Source organism: Trichosurus vulpecula, chromosome 1 (genome assembly GCF_011100635.1).
Source record: "Trichosurus vulpecula isolate mTriVul1 chromosome 1, mTriVul1.pri, whole genome shotgun sequence".
NCBI lineage: Eukaryota > Metazoa > Chordata > Mammalia > Diprotodontia > Phalangeridae > Trichosurus > Trichosurus vulpecula.
This window is the reverse complement of record NC_050573.1, coordinates 233,071,462-233,099,105: the sequence shown is the minus strand read 5'-3', so window position 1 is coordinate 233,099,105 and position 27,644 is coordinate 233,071,462. Positions and strand designations below refer to the sequence as shown.

Below are 27,644 nucleotides of genomic sequence, written 5' to 3'. Positions count from 1 at the left end.
CTCTATTCAAAACCTTTTAATGAATCCCTGTTGCCTTGAGCATAGAACACAGTCATTAGCCTGGCATTTTATAGATGCTCCCTATGGATGTATTTTATTTACACCCCCAATCCACAATGCAGTTCCTATCCCTATTCCTAGCTCTCTCTCCTACAATTCTCCTTGACGTATTTTATATGACAGCCACTAATCACTATTCCTGTCCTGTTTTCTTTCGTCTTTGTTCTGCTGCACTGCCTGGGAAAGATTTCCCACACCAAGCATCTGACCTTTTAAATCTTTCCCTTTCTTCTGAACCTAACTCACATCATCTCTTCCATAAAGTCATCTCTGACTCTGCCCACAGTCACCTGCCCCCTCCTCCATAACATAGTACAATACAAAAGTTCTCAAGTGTGGTCTGCAAACCTCTGGAGCTCCTTGAGACCCCGCCAAGGAAACTGTGAGACAATAATACTAAGACATTAGTATGAAAATATTGGTATTATTCCATCATTTTAGTTTTAGTTGTGTCTAACTTTTAGTGACCCCACTTGAGGTTTTCTTGGCAAAGATATTGGAATGTTTGCCATATCCTTTTCCAGTTCATTTTACAGATGAGGAAACTAAGCCAAACAGGGTTAAATGACTTGCCCAGGGTCACACAGCCAGTGTCTGAGGTCATATCTGAACTCAGGTACTTCTGACTCCAGGCCTAGCACTCTATCCACTATGTCACCTAGCTGCCCATTAAAATATTAATGTTGATGAAAATTCTCTTTTCCAACTACATATGCTTCTAAGACCAGATTTTCTTCATAGACTTGAACCAAAACAACCTATCACAACAAAATGAATCAGAAGCAGATTATGAGAATCCATCTGTCTTCTAAAAGCCAGACATTAAATTTGCAAAAAGATGCAAAATAATGTCACTCATTTCTCAAGTTTTGTTTTGAAAAATATAGTTAATTTTCATCTAAAATGTATTTATGTTAACATATAATGGGTTTATTATGCTTTTTAAATAAATTAATAAAAATTTTTAAACTTTAAATGTTTTCATTTCTAATGCAGTAACTACTGATAGACAAAATGCATATAAACAAAACTTCCAGGCCCACAACAATTTGTAAAAGTGGTCCTGAGACCAAAAAGTCTGAGCACTGCTAGAGTGGTGGATATGGCACTGGACTTGGGCTCAGGAAGACCAAGGTTCAAATCCTACCTCAAACCAATACTAGCTGTGCAAGTCACTTAAATCTTCTTTGCCTCAGTGCTTCATCTATAAAATGAGGAAGTCAGACTCAGTGGTCTCTGGGAGCCCATGTAGCTCAAAATTTATCACCCTCTTTCTAAATTTTGCTTATCATTCTATTTAGACAACTTTTTTTGCCCTTGTAACATTCTTTCGGATTGTAATAATTATGCAGATTCCTTATAAAACTGCAAGCTGTTAAAGGGCTTTATATTACCAGGGCTTTGCACTTAGTAAGTGCTTAGATTAGATGCTCATTGAATCAGGTCCTCATTACAATTCTTCCAAAAATGCAAATGAAAAGATTATGTTCTGGAATAATCTAAGTCATCACTATAAACACCAATTATTTTACAACACAGGTTATATTTCTTCCATACTTTGTCCTTATTAGATCATAACAGAAGTAGTGTGTTCAGATGTGGGCACCATATTTTATGATGGACATTGACAAACTGGAAAATGTAAAAAGGAAGAGCAAACAGAATGATGAAATTCATTTGACTTGAGTATTAGTTGAACAAACTTGAGATGTTTAGGAGGAAGAAGGAAAGATACAGGAGGGATGCGATAATTGCCTTCAAATATCTGAAGGGCTGGCATGGAGAAGTTTTGCCTTACCTTGATTGACCCCAAAGGATAGAATTAAATGAACGGAAGTTGCAAAATAGAAAATACTTAGTTATGATATAAGGAAAATGTTCCTAAGAAATATGAGCTAACCAAAAGTGGAATGGGATGTCTAAAGAGTTAAAGTGTTTGGCCTCACTGGAGGCGTTCAAGAAAACTACCACTTGTTGGGCAATATTATGTTCTCTACTTGTTCAAGTAGAGGCCATACTAGAAGGTCTAATTCTAAAATTTGGTGATTGAGGTGAATCTATCCTGATTCTAAATCAATTCACTAAATATTTCTTCATCACATATTATGTACACAGCACTGGGGACCGAAACATCAACTAAGATGCAGTTCTGGCCATGAAAGAACTTACAGTACAGAGTGTTCCAAAAGTCTTAGGATAAAATGAAGTTACTAATATATCCTGTATAATGGAGGGCGGATTGGACACATGCATAAATAACTGTGATACAAAAAATAATGCGGTAGGCATATGGGAAAAGTCCAGACAAAGTTTTACGAGAAGTGTGTGTGTGTGTGTGTGTGTGTGTGTGTGTGTGTGTGTGTGAGAGAGAGAGAGAGAGAGAGAGAGAGAGAGAGAGAGAGAGAGAGAGGGGGAGAGGGAGAGGGAGAGGGAGAGGGAGAGGGAGAGGGAGAGGGAGAGGGAGAGGGAGAGGGAGAGGGAGAGGGAGAGAGAGAGAGAGAGAGAGAGAGAGAGAGAGAGAGATAATGTCCAGCTGACCAGCCATCAGCAAAACCATCATGGCAACAGTGGTAATTGGTGATGAGAAAGAAGCGATGTCAAGAAATAGTAATGGGAGGGGGCCAGCAATGTAGTTTGGAGTAGGGAAGTCATAAAACTGGGAGAGGCAGAATGAGAATAAGGCATAATCTAGTTTAGCTGGAATATAGAATATAAGAACAGAAACAGAATGACATATGGGTACATATGTAGATAGGAACCAGACTGTAGAGGGTCCTGAATGCCAGGATAAGGGATTGGTAATGGAATTCAAAGATGCTTAAGGCTTTCAAATAAGATAAGTGATGGGGCTGGAGCAATAAGGTAGAAAAAGCTTATTTGGTCCATTTTAATCAAAGAATTTATCAGTAACAATGTATCAGATTACACACACACACACACACACAGACACACACACGCACGCACGCACGCACGCACACGCACACAACAATGTAACAATGTATCAGATTAGAAGAATATAGCCTGGAAGGCATATTCTTTTGGATGTAAGTATTCTTTTTAGATAAAAGTACAAACTAATTATTTCCTATCAAATGGTTGTTTTTCTTAAAAGATGAATGCAAGCTATGTGTATATGTATGTATGTGTATGTATGTGTATATATATATATATGTAAAAGAAAGAGAGCAGACACAGGGTGAGTTGAGGATGAAGGGAAGATAGCTAAAAGAAATAAAATGAAATTAAGGGATGAGAGAGTAACTTACTGAGAGAGGGAGATAGGGAGAGATAGAATGGGGTGGATTATCTCCCATAAAGGTGGCAAGAGGAAGCAGTTCTAGGAGAGGAGGGGAGTGGGCAGGTGAGGGGGGAATGAGTGAACCTTGCTCTCATCAGATTTGGCCTGAGAGGGAATACCATACATACTCAGTTGGGTATCTTACCCCACAGGAAAGAAGAGGGAGGAAGATAAAAAAAAAAAAAAGGCAGGGGGATGATGGAGTGGAGGGCAGATGGGGGTGGAGGTAATCAAAACAAACACTTTGGAAAGGGGACAGGGTCAAGGAAGAAAATTCAATAAAGCGGGATAGGTTGGGAAGGAGCAAAATGTAGTTAGCCTTTCACAACATGAGTATTGTGGAAGGGTTATACATAATAATACATGTGTGGCCTAGGTTGAATTGCTCAACTTCTTAGGGAGGGTGGGTGGGAAGGGAAGAGGGAAGGGAATTTGGAACTCAAAGTTTTAAAATCAGATGTTCAAAAACAAAAAAACTTTTTGTATGCAACTAAAAAATAAGATACACAGGCAATGGGGCGTAGAAATTTATCTTGCCCTACAAGAAAGGAAGGGAAAAGGGGATGAGAGGGGAGGGGGGAGATAGAGGGGAGGGCTGACTGGGGAACAGGGCAACCAGAATATACGCCATCTTGGAGTGAGGGGGGAGGGCAGAAATGGGGAGAAAATTTGTAATTCAAACTGTTGTGAAAATCAATGCTGAAAACCAAATATGTTAAATAAATAAATTGCATTAAAAAAAAAAAAAGAATATTAAGAGTCAAAAAAAAAATACCAAAGAAGAAAAATAAAGATTTCAAAAAATAAAAAAATAAATAAAATGGAATAACTGGACATGGTCACAGACATGCTGTATGCTATTTATTAGTAGTTAAGAGGAGAGATAGCATGGGTTAATAGACAAAGAGTCAGACTTGGAACAAGGGAGATGTGAGATCATGCTCTGCCTCTTAATACTGACTGGCTATATCATCCTGGACAGGTCATTTACCCTCTCAACACCCCCCGGGCAAGTCTCCAAGGCTATAAATTGCAGAACAATTTCAGATCTTAATTAGGAAGGGAAATTTTCTCACTACCAATGAAGCCATAGTTCTAGTAGTCTACTTTCCCCAAACCCCCAAAAGTATCAAATGAAGGAGGGATTTCTTCTAGCTAAGGACACTGGGGGGAGAGTTTGCAGAAGCAGTGACATTTGCATCGCACATGGAAAGATAAATCACACAGTGACACATGTTGATGCTGAGGGGAGGATAAAGATATCCAGGCACAAGGGACAATGTGAACAAAGGTGGGGAAGAAAGAGAGGAAAGGGACACACACAAAAAAAAAAAAAAAAAGATGAATGCAAGGGGAAAGAAGTCTAGTTAGGGAATCCTTTACATTGGTTTTCCAGATGATTCAGTCCTCCTCTCCCATCCCCACATTTAATGTTTACATTTTGGCTGTCTTTTTAGCAATTCAGAGCTTTAAATCCAGACTATTCTCTCCTCTCTTGAATATGGGGACACTAGTATCTCTAAGTTCTACTCCAGTCTGCATGACCATTCTAGCTTAAGACCTTTTGCTGAATCATCATCCATCTTCTTCTGCCCACTAAACAGGACCACAATATTCTCTATCTTTCTAACTATACTTCCTCTTCTCTCAGACTCCTCTTTTGCTTGGTGACTGCTTCAGTTTCTATGTATTTAATTATCAGCTTTATGCAGAGAGTTCCCAAATGTATACACCCAACAATAATTTATCTCCTAACTCATTTTAGATTGTCAACTGCCTGCTGGGAACCTTCACTTGGGTGAAATTAATTTTCTGACTAAAAAACCCACATCCCTTCAACAAACTTGCCAATTTCTGTTGAGGGCCCTGTCATTTTTGTAGCCACATGGATTCAGAAATGTGGAGTCATCTTTGATTATTTCTTCTCTCTCATTATTCCTCAAATTCAGTCATCAAGTCTTGTCAATTCTATATTAAAAATGTCCACTAGATCTATGACTCCCTTTCTCCTCTTACACAGTAACCACTCTTGTTCAAACTCATTTTTTTTTTGTTCAGTCATCTTTTCAGTTATTTCCTTCTCTCCATGACTCCATTTGGGGTTTTCTTGGCAGAGATACTGGAGTAGTTTGCTGTTTCCTTCTTCAGCTCATTTTACAGATGAGGAAACTGAGGCAAACAGGGTGAAGTGACTTGCCCACGATGTCAGAACTAGTGTCTGAGGCTAGATTTAGATTCAGGAAAACAAGTCTTCCTGACTCCAGGCCTGGTGCTTCATCCACTGCACCACTTAGATGTCCCAAACCCTCATTACCTTTCTCTGAAATTACTGCAGAGCTTCTGAGAGTCTCCTAGGGATTCCCTTAGTCTGATCTCGCCTTGCTCTTAATCCATTATCCACACAGCTCAATTCCTAAAACAAAGATCTGACCATGTCATTCATCTACCCCAGAGATTTTAGTGACTTTCTATTTATACTCTAAGATAAAATACAAAATCTTCCACCTGGCATTTAAAGAATGCTGCCTTCTAGCTGCCATGTATCTTTCCAGGATTCTATTACTTCCCTTCAGACACTCTCTATTCCAGGCAAATGCTCTCACTAACTCTTCCCAATATAGAACACTCTAGTCCATCTCTGGACCTTGGGCCCCCATGTGCGAAATACACTCACTTCTTACCTTTACCCATTTAGATTCTATAGTGTTCTTCAAAGCCTGGCTGAAGTGCCATCTGCTCTGGGAGGCTTTTCTTGATCCCATGTTAGCATTCTCTCCTTTTTGAAGTTGTTGTTTAGTCGTTTTTTAGTCACGTTCAACTGACTATAAACGTATATGGAGTTTTCTTGGCAAAGACGCTAGAGTGGTTTGCCATTTCCTTCTCCAGCTCATTTTACAGATGAGGAAACTGAGGCAAAAATAGTTAAGTGACTTGCCCAGGGTCACACAGGTAGTAAGTATCTAAGGTCACATTTGAACTCAGGTCTTCCTGACTCCAGGCCCGGAGCTCTATGCACTATATAATTTATCTGTACACAAGTTTCATGGCCCAGTAAAACATAAGCTTCTTGAGGGTAAGGACTTTTTAATTTCTACTTGTATCTTCAGCACTCAACACAGCATCTTCAACATAGAAGGCAGAGAATATTTATTGAATTCAGCTGTTAAAACTGAATTCTTTAAACCTGTGAGATAAAATTCAATAACAAATCAGGTTTAGTTCGTTTTTTTTTTTGTTTGTTTGTTTTTTGGGGTTTTTTTGGAGAGAGAAGTTTTGATCAGGACCTCTGATACATCAATGTAGGGAGCTCCCAGTTTGTATATGCACTCCACTGAAGCACATCAGCAACTCCTTTGTAATGTAGAGTCTTAAAAATTTGCCTGGCATACACACACACACACACACACACACACACACACGCACTAACCATTTTAAAAGCCTTGACTGGTACTGCAGAAGATTGAGTAGTCTCCAAGTAGTCTGTCCAAGAAAAATTTTCTGGATCAGGATGGCCTATGAAAGAGAAAAAGGAGAACGATGATCATGAAACCACGGAGACATTACTTTCTTACACGTGCTACATAATATTTAAAACAACAGCAGCTAATAATGACATAACTACTCTTCTACCAAAACAACGGTGTTATGGGGCAGCTGGTAGAGCGGTGGATAAGAGTACTGGGCCTGGAAGTCAAGAAAACCTGAGTTCAAATCTGGCCTCAGAAAATAGCTGCATAAACCTTGGCAAGTCACTTAACTTCTTTCTGCCTTAGTTTCCTCAACTGTAAAGTGGAAATAATAACAGTATCTACCTCGTAAGGTTGTTGTGAGAATCAAATGAAATCATATGTTTTTTTAAAAAGCACCTAGAACAGAGGCACTTAGAACATTTCCCATTCATGCTTCTTGTCACTAAAGAAAGTTTCAGGAAGTCCAGGGGACTCTTACTAGGAGATTCAGCAGCCCCTCTCAGGCAATAACATTTCCCCCCCAAAACAACAAGTAGGACCTTTGCTATGAGAGCCTAATATAATTTAAGTTCGATTTCTTATAAAGGAATTCAAGCCAAATTTTAAGCAAACTGGCTCCTAAAGATTAAAAAGTTTTCTGTCAGATTCGTGAGAATTTTCATGAAAAGATTTTAGAGAACACCACATTGAAGCGAATTTATAAATTTTCTTTATTTTTGTGATTTAAGTTCTTTAAAACTGACCTATTTTTCCTTAAGTTATTTTATTTCAAATATAAAAGAACTGAAATATTTACTAGGGGAAGCCACATGCTGTTCTACTTTCAAATTCTGTAATTGCTCTCAGAAGAGCAATTAGCTATAAGCTGTGACTGATAAAGCAAATACATTTTTCTGACAACAATGTAATTGCAACCATAAAATATAATTTGATATAAAAAATCCATAGGCTTAAAATTATGACAGAAAAAACTCGTTGACTTTTAGGAAAATAACTATAGTTAGCAAATCATTCATCCAAAAATTCTAAGAAGAAAATCACTAATATGGACACTGCCTAATCTTTCTTATGAGTTACATACACTTAAGTCAACAGAAACCAAAAGGGAATGATTCAGGCAGTCCTAGTCTAAGGAATGACTTAGAAGACAGAGTTTGAATGATAATATGGTAGAAAAAATAAGGCAGAAAACACTTTAAGATAAGTTGAGGAAAAAGTCCTCTTTCAATAATTTTTGAGATGCTTTTTGCCATTTCAAAAATATAGTTTTATAATTTTCTGTAAATTCATCCAGATCAGCTGAGATTTGATTTTATTCCATTCCATTCAATTCAACAAGCATGTTTTAAGCATCTTCCTATAAAGAAGATGAAAAAAAATGCCTATTGATTTTAATTCTGTCATGTCATCAAGGGTCTTACATTTTACTGGAAAATAAATAAAAAACATAATTTGGGTATAAACAATAAGAATTCTTGCAATAAACTACTACCTAATTTTTAGGACTGTAATGGATTTTAGCATTAGATTAGGAAAACCAGAGACCTGGGTTTAAAACGCACCTCTGCCCCTACTACCTGTATGACTCTGGGCAAGTTTACTCATATCTCTGACCCTCAGTTTTCTCATCTGCAAAATGAAGAATAGAACTAGATGACCTTCTAAAATTATGATCCTTAATCCATAGGGGATTTTGTGCAAATGTCAGGGACCAGATTTCAGACCTATTCCAATGAATCAGCCAAATGGATGAATGTGTCCAACTGCCTTTGCCATACATATGGATCTTCAGATTACCATAGTTGTCAACTCTCCAATTCCTTTAAACTGAAGAGAACAGCTCAAATCCTGTTACATGGAGAAGCGCTTAGCCTTATTTAGGAAGACTGAATTGGACACTGGCTCAAGATAACCTTCTTCCCTGTGCAGTCCTGAACAGAATGTGATATGACAAATGAAAAAAATGAGTTCTTAGTACCAAAGGGCGCTACTCTTCTGAAGAGTAAATTAAGACTTAAGGACACCATTCCTAGATCTTATCCTCAGGCAAAAGGAATCCAAGATCACAGTTAGTAAGCAGGTTGCTATGGAGTGAACTCCCTAAGGCTTTTAAGACCAGAAAAACAATAGGCATTTTCTCCAATTTATCCTAACTGCTAAGAGAGATGAAGAAGTCTAAGCCATGAGAAATAGCAAAAGCCAGAGAAATATGGAAATTATTTGTTGCCACTCATCTCAAATTGTTAAACATTTATTAAGCCCTTACTATATGCAAAGTGGCACAGTGGATAGACATAGTACTGGACCTAAAATAAGGAAGATTCATCTTTTTGAGTTTGACTCTAGCCTCAAACATTTACTAACTGTGTGACCCTGGGCAAGTCACTTAACTCTGCCTCAATTTCCTCATCTGTAAAATGAGCTGCAGAAGGAAATGGCAGATCACTCCAGTGTATCTGCCAAAAAAACTCCAAATGGGGTCACAGAGAATTGGACATGACTGAAAAAAAACTTAAATACGCAAGGTTCCAAGCTAGCACTAAGGATATGAGGAAAGGAAAACAAAAAAGCGTCTGCTCTCAAAGAGCTCAGAGTCTAATGCGGGAAACAACATGAAAACAATTATACACAAACAAGATGATAAATTGGAGATAATCACAGAGAAGGCACTAGCATTATGGAGGAATGTAGCTTCTAAGCTACATCAGCAGTCTACTGGGGAAGCATAAAGGGGCACGGTATGTGGACTTCTGAATGTGGAATTATGGAATGCGAGTTTTCATCCTGGCCCTGCCACTGTGAGACCCCCTGCTGACCAGAATAAACAACCATTGACTAAGCACCTACTGAGTGGCAAAGCGGAATGACAGTAGCTCAAAAGAAACAGGAGATGCTCAAATTTAGAGACATCTTCTTCTCAAATGTTCATGTGGACTACCTGTGCCTGGCCTGTGATAGAGCCTTCCAAGTTTGTACCGGTCTGATCGGCTATAATCGGACACAGTGTACACTGACCCCAACACAGCGACGCGAGGACGACACGGACAACAACCAACAACCAACTATGTGAGGCAGATGTGAGAAGTGCTGGGGATATAAAATACAGCGGATGAAGCAATCCCTACCTGCAAGTCATCTGACCTCTCTGAGACTCAGTTTCCTCATCTGTAAAGTGAGAGGATTAAACAATATGACCTCTAAGGTCTCTATAAGATCTAAGAACACATCAGTGGTCTCACTTTCATTTCCTATACAACGCGTGGCATCTCGGCTGGTCTCTACCGGACCCTCTAAGTTGTTCTCAGCCTCAAAAGTGATCCCAGATGTTGTTATATAACTGCTGAGATACTGAAAGGGAAGTGAGGAGTGGGGCCTTAGACATCAAGACTTATAAGAGTGGGAGGAAGAGAAGTTTCTCTGCCTTCTCTGGGTCTGCTATTACCAATGTGAAATTTAAGGTTCATTGCCTTCACAGTATTCTCATTTTTTGTTGATCTTGAAAGATCAGATATCCTCGCTGGGAGAGGGAAGGCTTTCATTTCTTCAGTGCTGCACGGTATAGCAATGGCCAGATCCAACGAACAATGCACTGTAATTGCCAAGTAGTCATGGAAGATAGAAAACTGCAAACTTGGCAGTTTTTCTTTTTCTTTTTTTAAACCTAACATTTCTATGGAGCCTTAGTGGAGAGTTTCCAGGCTATTTGAAACCAAACTAAGGTATGGTGGTTAGAGAAAGGCACCAATCCTCCCCCTCAGCGGCATAAAACTGAGCTGAACTCAATAATTTATTCATTTTCACAAACTAACTGATCCATTTTAGAATATCCCTCCAGGGCTCTAGAGTCTGCAATACCAGGATTTTTCCCCCTTCGTTCTGCTCTTGGTTCATGACAACAATGATGGTGACTTTGTTTCTATCTCCTTAATGTGTTATCGAAACTATTCCTAGATTTTCTCAGTGGTAAGAGATGAGGGTGATAGACTTCAACTCAAGCACCAAATTCCATCCCCTAGGGACCACAAGAGCAATGTGACATGAGCAGGGAGGGTAGTCACCAGGAGAAAAAGGGGAAGTAGAACAACTATGTATATTTTGAGATCTGACAAAATCGTCAGCTCATCTTAAAGTGGATTATACTAAAGTTAGCTTTAGGCATTTTTTACGGAGATACAGGACAAGGGATTCAATATAAGCTTTATTTATCTAAATCAGATTGAGTAAATAATTACTGGTCCTGGAAGATCCTCCTTGACACATATAACAGGCTTAAATATCTTCAATATCTCAGGGAATAGCCATTTTTCATAAACTCCTTAGAATTACAAAATGAACTTCTGGATGTGTTCTGGATATTTTTAGAACAGTATGTCCACTAGAGAACAGTTGATACAGGATCTGTATTTAAATTAAAAGTTACATTTTTTCCCCTGTGAACCGTTATTTAAATACCATGCTAAGATTAAATAGATAAGCTACCATACACTCCTCATTTTTTGTTGTGTGCCAGATGCAAAAATGGCAAAGGCACTAACAGATCATTTCTTCAAGGGATGCTATAATGAATAATGTGTCAACTCTTTGATCAACTCTATGGCCTTTTAGAGGTCCTTTGAAAGAGTTCTCATTAATTTAACTAACCTATTAAGAGACTTCCTAAATTAGCTTGGGGAATTGAGTCTGAGCTTTTATGATGGGTCACAGATTTAAAATTAAAAGGAATATCAGAGGTCATCTAATACAACCTCCTCCTTTTATAAGTGAGGAAAATGAGGCCCAGAGGGGTTAAGTAAGTAGCTCACGGTCACACAAGTAGCAAATATTACAGGCAGGACTTGAAGCCGGATCCCATGACACCAGAGTCAACGCTATTGTATCACATGGCTCCTCGTTTTCTAGATTTCCATACATTATAATGGACTTGACACTGCTACCAAAATTGACTTGGATAGAATGATGTGTATGTGTGAACACACAATGAAAAAACCGGTTATTAGGAAGTTGTGACTGTCTAGTTATCATACCATGGTGACTATTTAATTTACAAAATGACAATAATTCACCATTCTATCACTTGAGATTTTCCTCACAACAACCTTCCTATAAGTGATATTATTATCTCTCTTTTTTTTGTTGCTGTTGTTGTTGTTCGGCTGTTTCAGGCATGTCTGATCTCTGTGATCCACTTGGGGTTGATCTGCCATTTCCTTCTCCAGCTCACTTTACAGATGATGAAACTGAGGCAGACAGGGTGAAGTGACTAGCCCAGGGTCACTCAGCTAGTAAATGTCTGAAGCTAGATTTGAATTCAGGAAGATGAGTTTTCCTGACTCCACAATCCATGCTCTATTCACCACACCATCTAGCTGCCCGTCTCCATTTTAAAGACATGGAAACTCAGAGTCAGAAAGGCCTGCCAAGCCATGTGCTAACTAGTTAGTAAATGTCAAAGGTAAGATTCAAATCTTTGGCCTTCTGACGCCAAAGCCACCTTCATTTTTCACTGTGTACATCCAGTGGATCTCACAAAATTTCACATTCTGCACAGTCACAAGTTGAAGCACTGTTTGTCTTAAGTGACTTCCTACTTTGCCTTACCATCTCGTAATTGTAAGTGGGTGGGGGAGTGGAGTGTTAATAGAGGGAATAGGAAGATTTCAACCACTTGATACTAAAGAGAATGGCTGATACTGTTTTGTTTTGTTCTGTTTTTTGTTGCTGCTAGAATTCTATTTCCATATCCCAAAACACACATTGGAGTTTGCCATTCACACTGCAACTATGGTACAGATAAAAGGGAGGACCCACTCACCTTGGGGTGCTATCAGAGTTCTTGCATTTTTCTGACACCATCCAACTGGTTGAATAAAAGGACTATAAATATCACACCTGCCAAAAATATATAATATTACTCTAAATAGAGTATTCTTCTACTTAAAGCTAGGGAAAGAGTTCAAGATTGATGGTGGATATCAAGAGGAATTATCTTGAAATAAGAGATGATCAAAAATAGCTTTACATATATGCCACTTTGTATTAACACTTTGTAAGTTGAATAACTGTGCCTTAGAATGCCATAACCTATTTGAAGTCTCACAAATCCTTATACAACACAAACCACTAACAATGCCCCTTCCCTGCCTGAAGCCTATATTTTGCATGATGCTTTCATTTCATCTTATATTCATTGTACAATCAAAATTTGTACAGGTTCAGTCATTTTCAGAAGAAGCAGCTCTTTAACTTATATGTTACATTCTGGGAAGGAGTACTAGAAAATTATTTTAATGATCACCTCTTACTTATTTAGGGCTGTAGTTCAGGAATACCATCCCTCCTTTCTAATGCCATGTTAGCTTAATACCACTATATGGTCTACGTTCTCTGTTTTCTTTAGGCTTCTGAAGAACTCACTACCACTTATTTTTGATTTTCCCTAACAAGCAGCACAACTATCTCTCAAAATTTTGGGGAAAAATAAAATGAAATTCTAAAATACTCCTTCACAAAGATGTTCCCCCTTTACTAACTAGACAAAATGCAGCAAGAAGATCTGAACTATACACCTTAATTCAAATATGATAGCATTAAACAGTCTATGACATAATATAGGGGAAAAATAAGATCTGTAATTCAACTCTGTCTCAGGAGGGAAAAGGAAGAAAGAATAAAAAAAGGCAGCCAGTTTCTCCCATGCTTCTATCACCACTGAGTATTCAACTTTATTTGAATGTACATCACACTTGATTATCTTTACCAGTAAAGTGATGTACTGTTCAGTATCTCATTGAAAACCTTACAACATCTATCCAGAGGGCTTCGTGCACTGGCTGGGCACGTGGAGGGGAAGCTGACCCTCTCGTGGCCACTGTAAACAGCACCCAAACTGGTGGGAGGAATCCATTATTCTTCCATATCAGTGCCTGGATAAGTGGGAAGTCACTAGATTAACAAGAACAGGTTTCTCACCAATAATCGTAGCTGTCATCCCAGTTGTCAAAGTGCACAAGTAGGCGATCTCCAACAATATCTGTGATGGTAGCCACACACACCAAGGAAGGGTTCTTTCTGTCCACTGCTTCAAGCTTCATTCCTACCCGAAATTCTTCTGCTGGGGTTCCAATCTAGCAAAGCATATCCATGGAAAAGAATTTAAAAGAAAGCATGTGAAAGAGAACTAAACTATGTTTTTTAAGTCTCATGATTTCTGTAGCATTTCATCCCTTACCCTCTAGAATAGGGCTAAGAATATTCCAGTAAAAGCTGCAAATAGGCCAGTATATCATAGATATTGAAACTAGCTTTTATTTTACGACTTCCTTTTGTTAATCATAGCTAGCATTTTTATAGAACTCTGAGGTTTGCAAAGCACTTCAAAAATACCTCATTTCATCCCCCCCAAAATCCTGGAAGGTATTTATGATAATAAACTATTATGCCCACTTTACAGATAATGAAACTGAGGTTGGAAGAGCATATGTGACTTGCTCAGAGTAAGTAAGGTCTGAGGATAGGTTTCAAGTTTCTCTGACTCCAGGACCAGCACTACCTATCTGGTGGGTTTATTTTTTCCATCACATAATTATCTTTCTTGCTCAAATTGGATTAAAAAAGAAAACTTATGATTAGTGAAAACAGTAATGGCTTTAAAAAAGAATAGGCTTTGAACTATGACAAAAGTTGCAAAATATATAAAGCATATACTTCAGTCACCTCAAAAAAAAGTGAAATAATCTGACCACTTGTTATTGAAAATTATGAGGACTCCCTCAAAATTTAAACTGCATATGCAAAAATTAGTTGCGAAACGTAGCATTTGCTCATGCCTAGAATTCATTTTCAGGTTTCAGCAGAGCACACTTTACCTGCATACAAGCTCTATACCCAGATTTGAAATTGCAATGTAATTTCCAAAAATGGCTTTAACAACATAAATGCCATTTCTGAATTCTGAGGTCCATAGAAAATAGTGGGATTGGAGGCGAAAGGAAGCTATCTGTGCCGAAGGATCCCTGGATGATCTCACACATAACTCTTCACAAAAGCCCTCTGACATATGCAGAGTAGATATTAATGTCTTCATGCCAAACAAAAGGAAACTGATGAACAAAGAACTGAGATGCCTACAACCAAAAACATCCAACAGGTTGGCGGCAGGACCAGGAAAGAAACTTGTTTTCCTAATTTCCAAAATGTACTATTTATATCGTGGGAGGAGCGTAGGTGGGGAACCTGTGGCCTCGAGGCCACATGTGGCCCTCTAGGTTCTCAAGTGCAGCCTTTGGACTGAATCCAAACTTCACAGAATAAATTCCCTTAGCCTTCAAAGCATGGGAGCTGCTGGTAAAGCCACGGTCGCCAGATTAGAAGGTTGGCACTGTACCTTGGCATTTCCCTTCTCACCATCTATGGGTTTTTAAGGCAGCATGAAAGGAGTGATGGCACAAGGAAAATCCTACCTACCCCCTCACAGAATCCATTTCCTGAATGTACAAAATTTGGTGTATCCTTTCTCTTTCTAGTCAATTTAAAAGCAGATTTTTTTCTACATTTCAAGTGTCTGTCCAAGACATATGTACTAATGGCTTAAATGGACTACCCATTCAACCTTATTTCAAAATCTGGTTAATATGCATTCTCTGTAAGATCTTCCTGTTGTTCAGTCATTTTCCAATCATGTCTGACTCTTTATGACCCCATTGGGGTTTTCTTGGGAAATACTGGAGTGGTTTGCCATGTTCTTCTCCAGCTCAGTCTACAGATGAGGAAACTGAGGCCAACGGGATTAAGCAACTTGCCCAGGTCACAGCTAGTAAGTGCCTGAGACCAGATTTTAACTAAGGAAGATAAGTCTTCCTGACTTCAGGCTTGGCACTCTATCCACTGTACCATCGAGCTGCCCCTTCTGTAAGATCCTATGGCTTTATATAAGTGAGAGTAGTATCCTTTAAGAGACACAGTGAGAGATGCTCTCCATTGATGGTAAACTTCTTCCATTTATAATTTGCTCCTTGATCAAGACCATATTTTTCTACTTTCTACCTTGTTTGTTAGTGATCCCTGGAGGATCACTGAACAAAATTGTTACGGTAATTGCATCTGTCTGAGAATCTTGTTTGATCTTGATATAGATATAGGAGGCCCAAGGCTGGAGAGAAGAGTTCTTAAAGCTGTGCTTTGCTACTTTACAAAGTCAATTTATTTTTTAATCAACAAACAATAAACACAGTAGGATCTTATGTTAGTCAAACCTAAGCCAATTATATATATGATGCAACTGGCTGTGGAAAATCATTTATCAAATTCTGACCTTTTCCTTCTTCCATTTTTATTAAGTGTGTCCTCAATATGCTTGCAGGCCTATTCACTGGCTAACAGATAGAAAATTCTCATAAAGGCTTTATAGGGAAAAGAAAGTTATTATGTCACATGGGTCAGTAGTTACTAATACCTTCAACTTCACTATTTTAGAATAATAAAGTAATCCATGATCTTTTCCATATTTTTAAACCATCCTACCACCTTGAGATATCTTTAAAATCAATTTTTCATTTATTTCCTAATTATGTCACCTCTAATACAGACTGCACATACTCAGCACAAACTTGGCCTACATGTTATTCTTGACTTTATCTTTTTAATTTCCATTTCTTGATATAAGACATCCTATGCCAATAGCCTCAATGTGGTGCTTCCATTGTAACTGGTAATGCTAAGACTGTTATTTCATTACATTTTTGTTCTATAGGATTATGCCCAGCCTATCACTTTGGGAACAGTTAAACAAAGTATAGTACCTGACTATAATGGAATACTATCGTCCTGAAATGATGAAATGGAAGATTTCAGGGGAAACTTTGGAAAACTTGTAACAGCAGTCATTTTCATCTACTTATGAGCTGGTTGGTTGTTGTCCTTTGTTCTTGAAGAGAACTAAAATGACATCACTATGTTAGAGTCAAGTTATAGTATGTCTGACTGACCAATCAGACCAATACAAGCTCAGAATGCTCTAACACAGGTTGGGTGACAAAAAGTCCATGTGAACGTTTGGGGTAGATTCTCTAAATTTGTATATCTTGCCTTTCTTTCGAGCTATTTCAATTCTCCTTTGTTCATAGAGCACAGTGCCTTCTTTGATGTGGGTAAGCCATGCAGGGTGGTCCTTTGCCAGCATATTCCATGTCATACAATCAATTCCAAAATTCTTCAGAGAGACCTTGAGAGTGTCTTTGTATTGATTCTTCTGACCACCACGTGAGCATCTGCCTTGTATGAGTTTTCCATAGAAGAGTCTTTTAGGCAAATGAATTTCTGGCATTCAAACAGCATGGCCAGCCCATCAGAGTTGTGTTCTCTGAAGCAGAGTTTGAATGCCTGGCAGTTTAGCTTGAAAAAGGATCTCAATGTCTGGTACTTTATCCTGCCACGTCATCTCCCGAGTCTTCCTAAGACAATTCAAATGGAAGTGATTCAGTTTCCTGGCATGGCACTGGTAGACTGTCCAGGATTCATAGGCATGCAACAATGAGGTCAGCACAATGGCTCCGTAGACCTTCAGTTTAGTAGTCAGTCTAATACATCTTCTCTCCCACACTTCCCTTTGGAGCCTTCCAAACACTGAGCTAGCTCTGGCAATGTGCAGGAGTACTGCAAGGCCAGAGAACCAAACATTCTATGGAATGATATTCTTGATACCTTCAGAGACCTTAACAGTCATCTGGTTCAAACTCTTCATCTTACAGATGAGGAAACTGAGGCACAAAGATTAAGTGCCTTGTCCCAAGTGGGAGGGACAGGATTTAAACATAGGTTCTTTGACTCTAAAACCATCATTCGTACTTCACTATCTATCTATTAGGCATCTCAAGCCTCTAATTCGTTCAAAGAAAGCTTCTAAGCTAACTCCTTTATTTACCTCTACAAGAGGTAATATGAACATTAATGAGTTCCAATTCCTGTAGTAACAAATCCTTTTTCTCATCAAAAACAAACCTTGCATTCAGAGGTCTAGGAGTGAAATTAATATTTGGAGGCAGCCTATGAACTAAATGATGCTAAATGTCTCCTGAACCTTTCTATTACTCTACCACCAAGGAAAGATTACCCAGGAAAAAGAACTTTGTGCTTTTCAGTTTCATGGGTTCATTTCATCACCTAGCATTCAAACCTCTGAAGAGTCTGGGGATGCTTCTGGCAATGATGATCCTTGGAGAAAAGTAACAGACAGAGGCAGAATGGCAGCTGGAACTTGTCCACACAAAAGGGAGAAAACCATGCTAGTTTTTATGATATTAAGCACAGCTTTTCTAGATACATTTGGTCTACATGAAAAATCTACATTGGTTTAAAAAACACACAGCCTCATAAATAGGCCAATTTACAGTATGAGCTATTGGGAATGAACAGGTTTTGAAATGAGACCTTTAATTTTTAGGTATCCTCAAATGTACTCCCTTTTACCTATGGCTCATTTAATTTCCATATTTAAATTATTCTATTAAGAAAAACTGATACCTGCCCAGAGAAATGGTTGGTTTTTAAGGTGAAGGAAAAAAATGAAAGGCAGAAAAATGAATTCTCAAAGAACCACCAATAGAGGCAGTATGGTAGCAGGAGTGGGGAAACTGTGGCCTCAAAGCCACATGTAGCCCTCTAGAACCTCAAGTGCAGCCCTTTGACTGATTCCAAACTTCACAAAACAGCTCGAAGTGATGCAATTGAGGACCTAGAGGACCACATGTGGCTTCAAGGCTGCAGGTTCCCCACTCTCAGTAGGAGAAAGAACAACATTAAACTTGGAGGTCAGGATAGTACTAGGTTCAAACTCTGCATCTAAACGCCTACTAGTTGTATATGTATGCTTATGTATACTACGTTTGTACACTATTTTGTGACCATAAAAAAAGTTTCTCATTTTGTGAGCCTTGACTTTATCTGTAAAATGGGCACAGGAATACCTGTGGGCATACTAATGCATGAAAGGTGCTTTGTATACAACACAGGCTATACATTAGCTATTATGACGACCATCAAGGTAGCAAACTATAAAATAACTGGAAACATGGGATTCAAAAAAAAGTAACCTGATTTATATTAAAGCAGATACTTACAATACTACTGCTTAGGAACAGCTTCTTGGGAGCATTTTGTAATTTGGAGGTCTTCAAGTTGTCCATACAAGTAACCCTGTCCTTTCGGTAACCTAATGGGAATAAAAATTCCTATAAATACTCACCATACACATGGTTAATGGATTAATGACTGTTATTGTTATTCCAGTTTTTAAAATCTTCTTGCCTATATTTCTTTGACATAAATGAAACCGGTGGATCTATCTATTAGGCATCTCAAGTCTCTAATTCGTTCGAAGATCTAATTCATAAAATGTAAAACCGGTCACCTGAATTTTCTTCATGTACAGAAATCATTTCCTACTACAAGTCAATCAGTCCTGAGTCCTTAGACAGCCAAACCCATCATTAAATAGTTCTCATGGTGAGAGAAGGATATGATGACTAGGAGGAAGGCTTTCCAAAACGTTCAGACATCCTGTCAAGGAGTTGAACCCAACTGTTCCCAGTTACTCAGAAAATCAATGCTGCCCCCTTACCACTATCACCACCCCTTTCATCGTTATCAGGAATAGTATTAAGTGTATTAGTTTAACTAGTTAATTAATTTCTAGTTCCCTATCAAGTGGCATGAGGAGCTCTAGTCCCCAATTCCTACAAACCACTCCTAAAAGTATAATGGACAGCTGGCAAGAAAAGAACCATTACGATCTATGTTCACCAGAAGTCATTTTTCAGTTAATTCTGAGGGAAATGATGTTCATCTAGGGGCTTCTAGAAATCAGAGACTCCACTGAATTACCTAGTGAAAGGAGAGCTGGCCTGACAATTTACTGAGCAAAAAAGTAGGCCTCTAATTACTTTAAATCCATCTGGAATTTACCTTAATTACTAGTAAAGAGGGTCTAATATAATAGAAATTGTACTGGACTCAGGAGATTCCTGGCTCTGACATTAACTAGCTGTGTGACTATGCCTAAGAGAGATAATCTCTCTAGTCTCAGTTTTCTTGTCTGTAAAATAAGAGTACCAGTACTGCAATAAGCACTTCTCAGGGCTTTATTGTGAACAAAGTTCTTCATAAATCAGAAAGCACTATATATGTGTGTGTATGTGTATATATGTATATATATAGATGTATGTGCATATGTGTGTGTGTGAGTGTGTGTATATGTTTGCTTCTGTTTTCAAAACAATAAGCCCAAGAGGGGTTTAATTACATTTAACTGTCTATTCATGGTGTCTCTTCCATCATACCTCTCTGGCATTATGAAGATGCATAACACAATCTCCTAACTTGTTCAATTTAAAAGAATGCAGCTGATGGGAATTTTTTCTATTTCTCTGATGGCTCGTCAGAGACATATTTCAACTGGTTAATCTTTATTGATCTTTATCTTTAATCTTTATCTTTTATTCCCAATGATGAAAGCTTAATTTAGGAGCATGAGATGGAAGATTTAGAGCTGGAAAGGGCTTGAGAGATCATCCAAACAATCTGGCCCCTTTCATTTTGCAGATGAATGAAGCTAAACCCAGAGTGGCAAGGACGTCATCTGGCTACTAAACAGAGGAGCTGAAATAAAAATCCAGGTCTTCTGACTCTAAACTCACCACTTTTCCATGGCACCACACTGCCATTATCAGACCATAAGCTCACTGAGGACAGGGATTGTCTTCTGCCTCCTTTTGTATCCCCAGTGCCTGGCACACAGTAGGTGCTTAATACATGTTGATTAACTGACTGTCTCTTTCTTCAGCATATTAAGGATCACAGAGTACTTTATTTCCAACAACCTTGTGAAATAAGTAGAGAATGGGCTATTATTTCTATGTTACAAAATGAGGAAACTTCTCAGAGAGATGAGTTAACCTGCTTTGAGAAGAATTAGTAAATGTCAGAGCAAGGATCTGACCATCTCTTGACTCTTAAGTCCTGGGCTTTTTGTATGACAACAGAATTCATTAGGCTAGAGTCCTGGTGTTTTTGTTTCACAAATCAATGATAAAATTGGGTGCTTAAATCAAATTCACTTTCATTACCTAGAGTGTTTGCTGGCTTTGTACTAGGTTATATCATGACAACATTTCAAGTGAAAACACACTGACATATTTGATGTTATTATGCATGTGTTTCTAAGTAATTTATAATGGTAATAACTGTTGGACCCTGTGTCTCCTTCTTATATGGACTTCTTCTCATCTTGGAAACTGTGCTATGCTGGACTCTCATGTTCATGTTTTGTGAAACATTTAAAGGAAGATTGAAACAGCAGTCGACCACCTTTCTAGTGGATAAAGATAATTCCTCGCTTACCCTTAGGGATGTGCAATTCATGTTTGGTCTTTTCACACCACCCCACTGGGTGAATATCAGGGGAACCTGCATTGGTCCAAAAATCATAGCAGCTTAAATAGCCATCAAAATGAAGTCTTAGGCGATAACCACAAACCTATAAAATCAGATGTGAGGAAATAGCTGTAATTTTGTTTGCTTTATTTAAGACAGATGTAAAATTCACCAAGTACTAAATATTTTTACCTTAAATCAACGTGTAAAAGTATTAGTGTTATGTTCTTAAGGGCTATTCCCTTCTTAAAAATAACTTCTGATTCCTTTTAGTCTCTAGAACATATAACTAAGATCTAGCAGAATAGAAGCTTCTAGAGGGCATGGACTATTTCTTTTTGTACTTGTAGTCCCAGTAAAGTTTCTTTCACATAGTAGTGACTTAATAAATATTTGTGGAATTGTTGTACAAAACTGTTTTTGAGGCCAATTCAAACATTCGGATGCAGATAATGTAAGAAGGGCCTGTCTGGTAAGATCATAGAATTGGGACTCTTCTACCAAAAGCCTTTCTTTTCCTTTAAACTGTGGCTCTTAAACTCTTCTTTTTCCTTAAACTGTGAAACATCAAATTAAACATACAAGCCCCACTCTGTCAGCAACCCTGCTGACCATAGTCCTTCTATGGGATAGCTAATATAGAAAGCCCAGGGCTACATAAGGTAAAGTACTTAAAACTTTCATGTATAAACCCAACAATTTCAAACGCTGTCTTTAAAAGGAGGGCAGTGAGGCATACCCTCAGAAACACCCTATTTCTTCTTTATCCAAGCACTATGTATTTGTTAATTTGACAAATAAATCCAGTGAGTAAAACAAACATATTCTCTACATTTAATACTATCAAAATTAATAAGCACAGAAAATAAATAAAAATGGAAAGATATGTAGAAGTGAAAACTGCAGAATTATAAAATTATAAATAAAATAAATATATAATAAATCAATTATATTAAAATATTACAAAAATTATAAAAATTGACTATGATTACTAAAAAGTAATATACAAATGTGAAGAAACCAATAATAATTCACCAATGTTATTAGTATGCTAAGTATTGGAGGTGTTGTTTTTTTTTAACTGTAGTTATACATCTATCTTCATGCTGACTGTTATGCCAATAATGGAATTTTTTAAAATTAAAAAAATAGCATTTTTGCTTTTAATAGTAAACCTTGTTTAGTAAATATTTTTTCACAAAGCATTTACTTCCATCACACACTTTTTTATGTTTCAATAACATAATACCTCTCACATATTTCTTATGAATTGAGTTTAAAGGCTTAAATGTATTAGGGAAATGAAATCCTCAAAATCAGTAGTCTGAGATTCACCTATGGCTCTCACACCTTTAATTACTCCCTAATGAGGGTAATATAGGTATAAGCAAATACAGAAGTGTTTATATGGTGGCATATGTGCACAGATTATTCATTTTGAATTGGAAAGCAACATGAAATATCTGGCCTTGAAGCCAGGAGGACCTGGCTTCTGTTACATATCAGATATTTGGACCTGAAAAAGTCATTTAATCTCTACATGCTTCAGGAAACTCTCTAAGCCTTCCAGAAGTACAAACCTACACTGGTAGAGGGCCTTTCCTCACCCTGGAGCTCCCCATCCCAATGAAATCATAGGTTCTATTCTTATTCCTACACACTATAAAAGATACATTTATCCATCCCTGACTAAAATTAAGAAAAAAAAAAAAACAATGCAACAGTAACCTAATGAAATCCTTTTCAACTCCAATCTGGCAATGCACAATAATAATTACAAAACTGAGCATATCCATGGCTTTGATGATGTAATTCCTAGGGCTATAATCTAAGGGTTTACTAAAAAAAAAAAAACATACACACACAGCCAATTTACTTCTAACAGAGGAAAAACTAGGAAAAATCTCCACATAAAATGGCTAGGAAATATCTAAACAAACTGATATATCAATGTAATATAATACAAATGAACCACTAACAATAATAAAGTGACAACTATAAAGAAATACAGAAATATATATGAGCTAAGAAAAAATAAACAATCTAAACTATATAAAAACTAAAAACTTTTTATGTCTACAGAAAGAAGATATCAGGAGGGGTAATGGAAATGCTATTGTTACATTAAAGTATTCTTTTAAAATATAATTAGTTTTAATTAATGATTTCATTGGGTTCTATTTGGTGTATCTTTATTGAGATACTTTTTTAACGTTATAAAATTAATTTTAAAATGCATTGGAATATCACTCCAGTGCTGAAAACCCAATCTGTTATTCTCTAGGAATTTATTTTAACTATTATAGAACAGTCAATGAAACTATAATAGACTTCTCTTACCTCAGCTACAGAGAGCACAAAGAATTTAGATGGATCCTGGGGGTCAATGCCTTCTAATCTCATTCCAATTTGAAAACCATTTTCATGCTCAGGAAAGGACTGATCCTAGGGATATTCAAAATACAGATAATTAAACCATAGCTATTAAAATATTAATATACCAATACCCTGTAAGTAAAGATTCAGCATGCATATTAGCAAATGGGAATCCTCTGTCTACTTGTAAAATTAAGCAGTATCTACCTCTAAAAAGTAGTTTGTTGAAATTACTTAGCAAACATAAATGGTACACTAATGTTTAAGTATTTCAAATCATTCCCGATTATAATCATTTTTACCTGCAATGCTGCAAGCCCTAGAACATGAGCTCCTCAGACATTCTTTTGTAAAGGGCTACTTCTTATTTCCATGGAATATTAAAAGCAATGAGTTTAGATCTAGGAACTGGGAATAGACCCAATCTATGCAGATTCATGGTGTGGACAGCTATGTGGCTCAGTGGATAGAATGACAGGCCTGGAGTCAGGAAGACTCACTTTCTGAGTTCAAATCTGGCCCCAGACACTAACTGTGTGACTGTGGAGCCCTGTTTGCCTCAATTTCCTCCTCTGTAAAACGAGGTGGAGAAGGAAATGGCAAACCACTCCAGTATCTTTGCAAAGAAAACCCCAAAAGAGGTCATGAAGAGTCAGAACCTACTGAAATGAATGAACAACAAATGCACAGTCAACAAAAGTTTTGAGAAACATTTTGCTAAACAAATGTTACCATATAGTAATAGATCCACAAAAAATAAAACAAAATAAGATAAAATAAATACTCCTTTATAGCACAACGAGTCATACCATAAAATTACAAATAAACACACACATACATGTTTTATCCAATCCCTGGTGTCCGCCAAGGCCCCTTTTCACTTCTTCTCTGCACCTTCCACTTTCATCTCATTAGCTCTCAAGGGTTCAGTCATCACCTCTACACCAAAGACTCTCAAATCTACATATTTAATGCTATACATTTCTTCTGTGCTTCAGTCCCACATCAACAAGTGCCAAAAGGGCACCTCCAATTAAATATCCTCTAGGTACATCAAACTGAACACACTGAATATAGGATTCATCATCTTCTTCCATAAACCTGCCTGACCTACTAGCTTCTCTCCCTCTGTTAGGGGCACCTCTTTCTTTTCAGGCCAAGTTGGTAAATTCTTAATGATCCTCACCTCTTCACACTCCTTCTCTCCTGCATCCACTCAGTTCCCAAGTCTTGTCATCGACCGTCTCCCTCCCACTTCTTGTTTCTCTGTACTCACACAGCAAACAGAACGATACCCATTTTCATCATTTCTCATCTAACTGATCTCCCAGATTCAATCTATCTCTTCTCCAATCTTTCTTCTGCATAGCTGCTGATCATCTTCCTAAATGACAGGTCTCACAAAATCACTCCCTTACTCAAGAATGTTTCCTATTTTTCCTAGGATAAAAAGCAGACTCTCCAGCTATTCAGACTGGTTCTAGCATTTTCCAGACATTTCCAATTTCTCCTCATGAATACAAACTGCATTTCAATCAGGACACCCTACTTGCTGTTTCCCAAACTCAGAGTTTCATTTCCTCTCTATGACTATGCCTCAAATGTACTCATTCCTCAATCTCACATAACTAGATTTCTTAGCTTCCCTTCAAAGTTCAATGGAGGCATCACCTCCTACGGGAAGCCTTTCCAGACTGCCCTAGCTATCAGTCTTCTTCAAATTACCTTGCACTTGGATCTATGTGCATATTCTATCCCCACAGGGAAACATAAAAACCATGAGGGCAAAGCACTTTGTTTTCTCTCTGTATCACCAATGCCTTACACACAGACACTTAATGCATACTAGAGTATATGTCTTTTTTCCACCTCTAGATATGAGACCAAGTGATACGTATTGGGGCCCTTTAACATCACTACTAATGATGGAAATATGAGCTAACAAAACCTCTTTTTGCAAAAAATGTTTGGTGGTGACTCAAACAGGTAGAAAATTACAAGGCTTGAAAGCCTTAAGAGTTTAAAAAGGAAGACTTGAGCTTCTAGAAGAGAAAGATAGCTCTAGAAAGGAAGACAGATGTTCAACCAAATTGATAAGCAGAAAGGAAATAGGCAAATTGTTGATACAATTCTTAACTACCTTCCAACAACCAATGACGGTCAATGGAGAAGCAGGGGCTCATTCTCCTTACTGAGATGACCAATGGAATTAGCATCTTCTGGAAATTTGGTAGTCTAAAAGCAGCAGCCTCGTTTACATAGCAGGGAAGGTGGCTCCCTTTGTGAATGTTTAGAACCACAAAAACAGTGAAATTCAAAACTAGAAGATTGGAATGCTCAAAGTTCAACAACCTCATTTTACAGATGAGGAAACTCAGGTTCAGAGAAATAAAGCAACACATTTCACAAAATGAAAAAACATCCAACTAAAAATTGTCACTTTTATAAATGCCCAGATGGGGAAGATAGTTGAACATTAATACCAACAATAATAAACTGTTTCCTGGAATGTTGATCTTTAGCTGATATAGCCATGAACCAGATTTTTTATGGACAATCAGAAAGACCGGAGGGACAGGGAAGGGAGGGAGGGAGGGGGGAAGAAGAGGAGAGTGTCCTGGCCTATACTTTGGCTATAGTGGGGCACTTCCAATGAGGAAACCCCTTCTACCAACAAAAGCAGCACCTGGGTTGCAACTTATGGTTTTAGAAAGTTCCCTGGAACACTATAAGGTTAAGTGAGTTGCCTAAGGACACAGCTAGTATGTGACTTAGGCAGGACTTTAACTCAGGTCAGCTCTTTGTCCACTGTCATGAAAATGACATGTAAGACTTTTTCCTAAAGATTGAAAACATGCATGAATATCATATTAGTCTTCAATATATTCTGGTGAAGCAATAAGCAATGTTTATTTGTGGCCATATTAACAGAGGAAGAAAATGTGATAGTACAATATTCATATCCCCCCAAAGATAAACTCAATTTGAGTGGAGGAGTCAAAATTGTAACCTCAAGTTATCTCACTTCCCATTTCAACTTCTGTTAATCTAAGCACACAATTTCAAAAATCTAATAAGAGTCTAGATTAAATGTTGACCATCAATTTTTTTATAATTAAGAATAAAATGATTAGTATATGAAAATCAGGTTATGATTAAAAGTCACACATAAAACATTTCATCCATTACTGTTATGTTAATAGAAAGTACAGCTTAGCATTTTAATTCCAATTGGAACATGAAATATTTGTTCAGAATCTTAGGAAATGACCCAAAAAAAATCCTGAACAGCTGCCCCATATGCCTGCATCATTTTAGATTTTTTACCAAGAAAGACATTCTTTAAAAGATGACAAAAAAGCTAAAATAAAATGCTAAGACTGAATGATTTCTGAAGCATTTTTTATTTGTACAAGAATAAAATGCCATGTGTGTGTTTAACTCTCCCAGGCTTCTTCTCACGTCTACTCTGTTTTCCAGCAGATTTTATTTAACAAGTTTTATATGACTACCTCCTGTTCACTGCTTTGAAATTTCTCTGTGGTTTCTCCCCTTACGTCCCCCTCAAATGAAAACAAGAGGAAAAATGTGTATTGATAACATTGAAATGAAATTTAAGCAGTTGTAGGAACTGACAGAAGATGCTTTTGTAGAAATGTCAGTGACAAAATAAAAAGGGGGGAAACATGACTTCCTGGGGAGCAGACTATGCCTTATTATCACACATGAATGATAGAGGCAAGACACTTGCAGAAATTCACAGCCAGAAGTTAAGATGATCAATGTTACTATTATCAGCATATCAAAACTGCTTCCCAATTGAACATTTGGGAGCTTTATATAATACTGTAACTAACACTGTATATATAACACAGCAGTGTCTTTCCTCTTTGGATTTCAAATGAAAATAAAGCATACCATTTTCACAATTTTGAAGGACAGTATTCAGCAGGAAATGTCACCATTTTATGAGCTCTTTTCCAAGTATTCTCCTTTAATGCTTCATTCATATGACA

The 27,644-nt window shown here is 37.6% G+C and overlaps 1 protein-coding gene across 1 annotated transcript in view; it reads right to left on the bottom strand.

The window, feature by feature from the left end:
* L3MBTL4 (L3MBTL histone methyl-lysine binding protein 4) overlaps positions 1-27,644 on the bottom strand; it is a 394,385-nt gene that overhangs the window by 310,587 nt on the left and 56,154 nt on the right. The window contains exons 5-10 of the mRNA XM_036741011.1: positions 23,593-23,697; positions 21,220-21,355; positions 18,942-19,033; positions 13,798-13,952; positions 12,641-12,717; positions 6,786-6,871 (exon numbers count right to left, since the gene is read on the bottom strand). Coding sequence (XP_036596906.1) covers positions 6,786-6,871; positions 12,641-12,717; positions 13,798-13,952; positions 18,942-19,033; positions 21,220-21,355; positions 23,593-23,697 — 651 coding nt within the window. The remainder of the gene's footprint in view (positions 1-6,785; positions 6,872-12,640; positions 12,718-13,797; positions 13,953-18,941; positions 19,034-21,219; positions 21,356-23,592; positions 23,698-27,644) is intronic.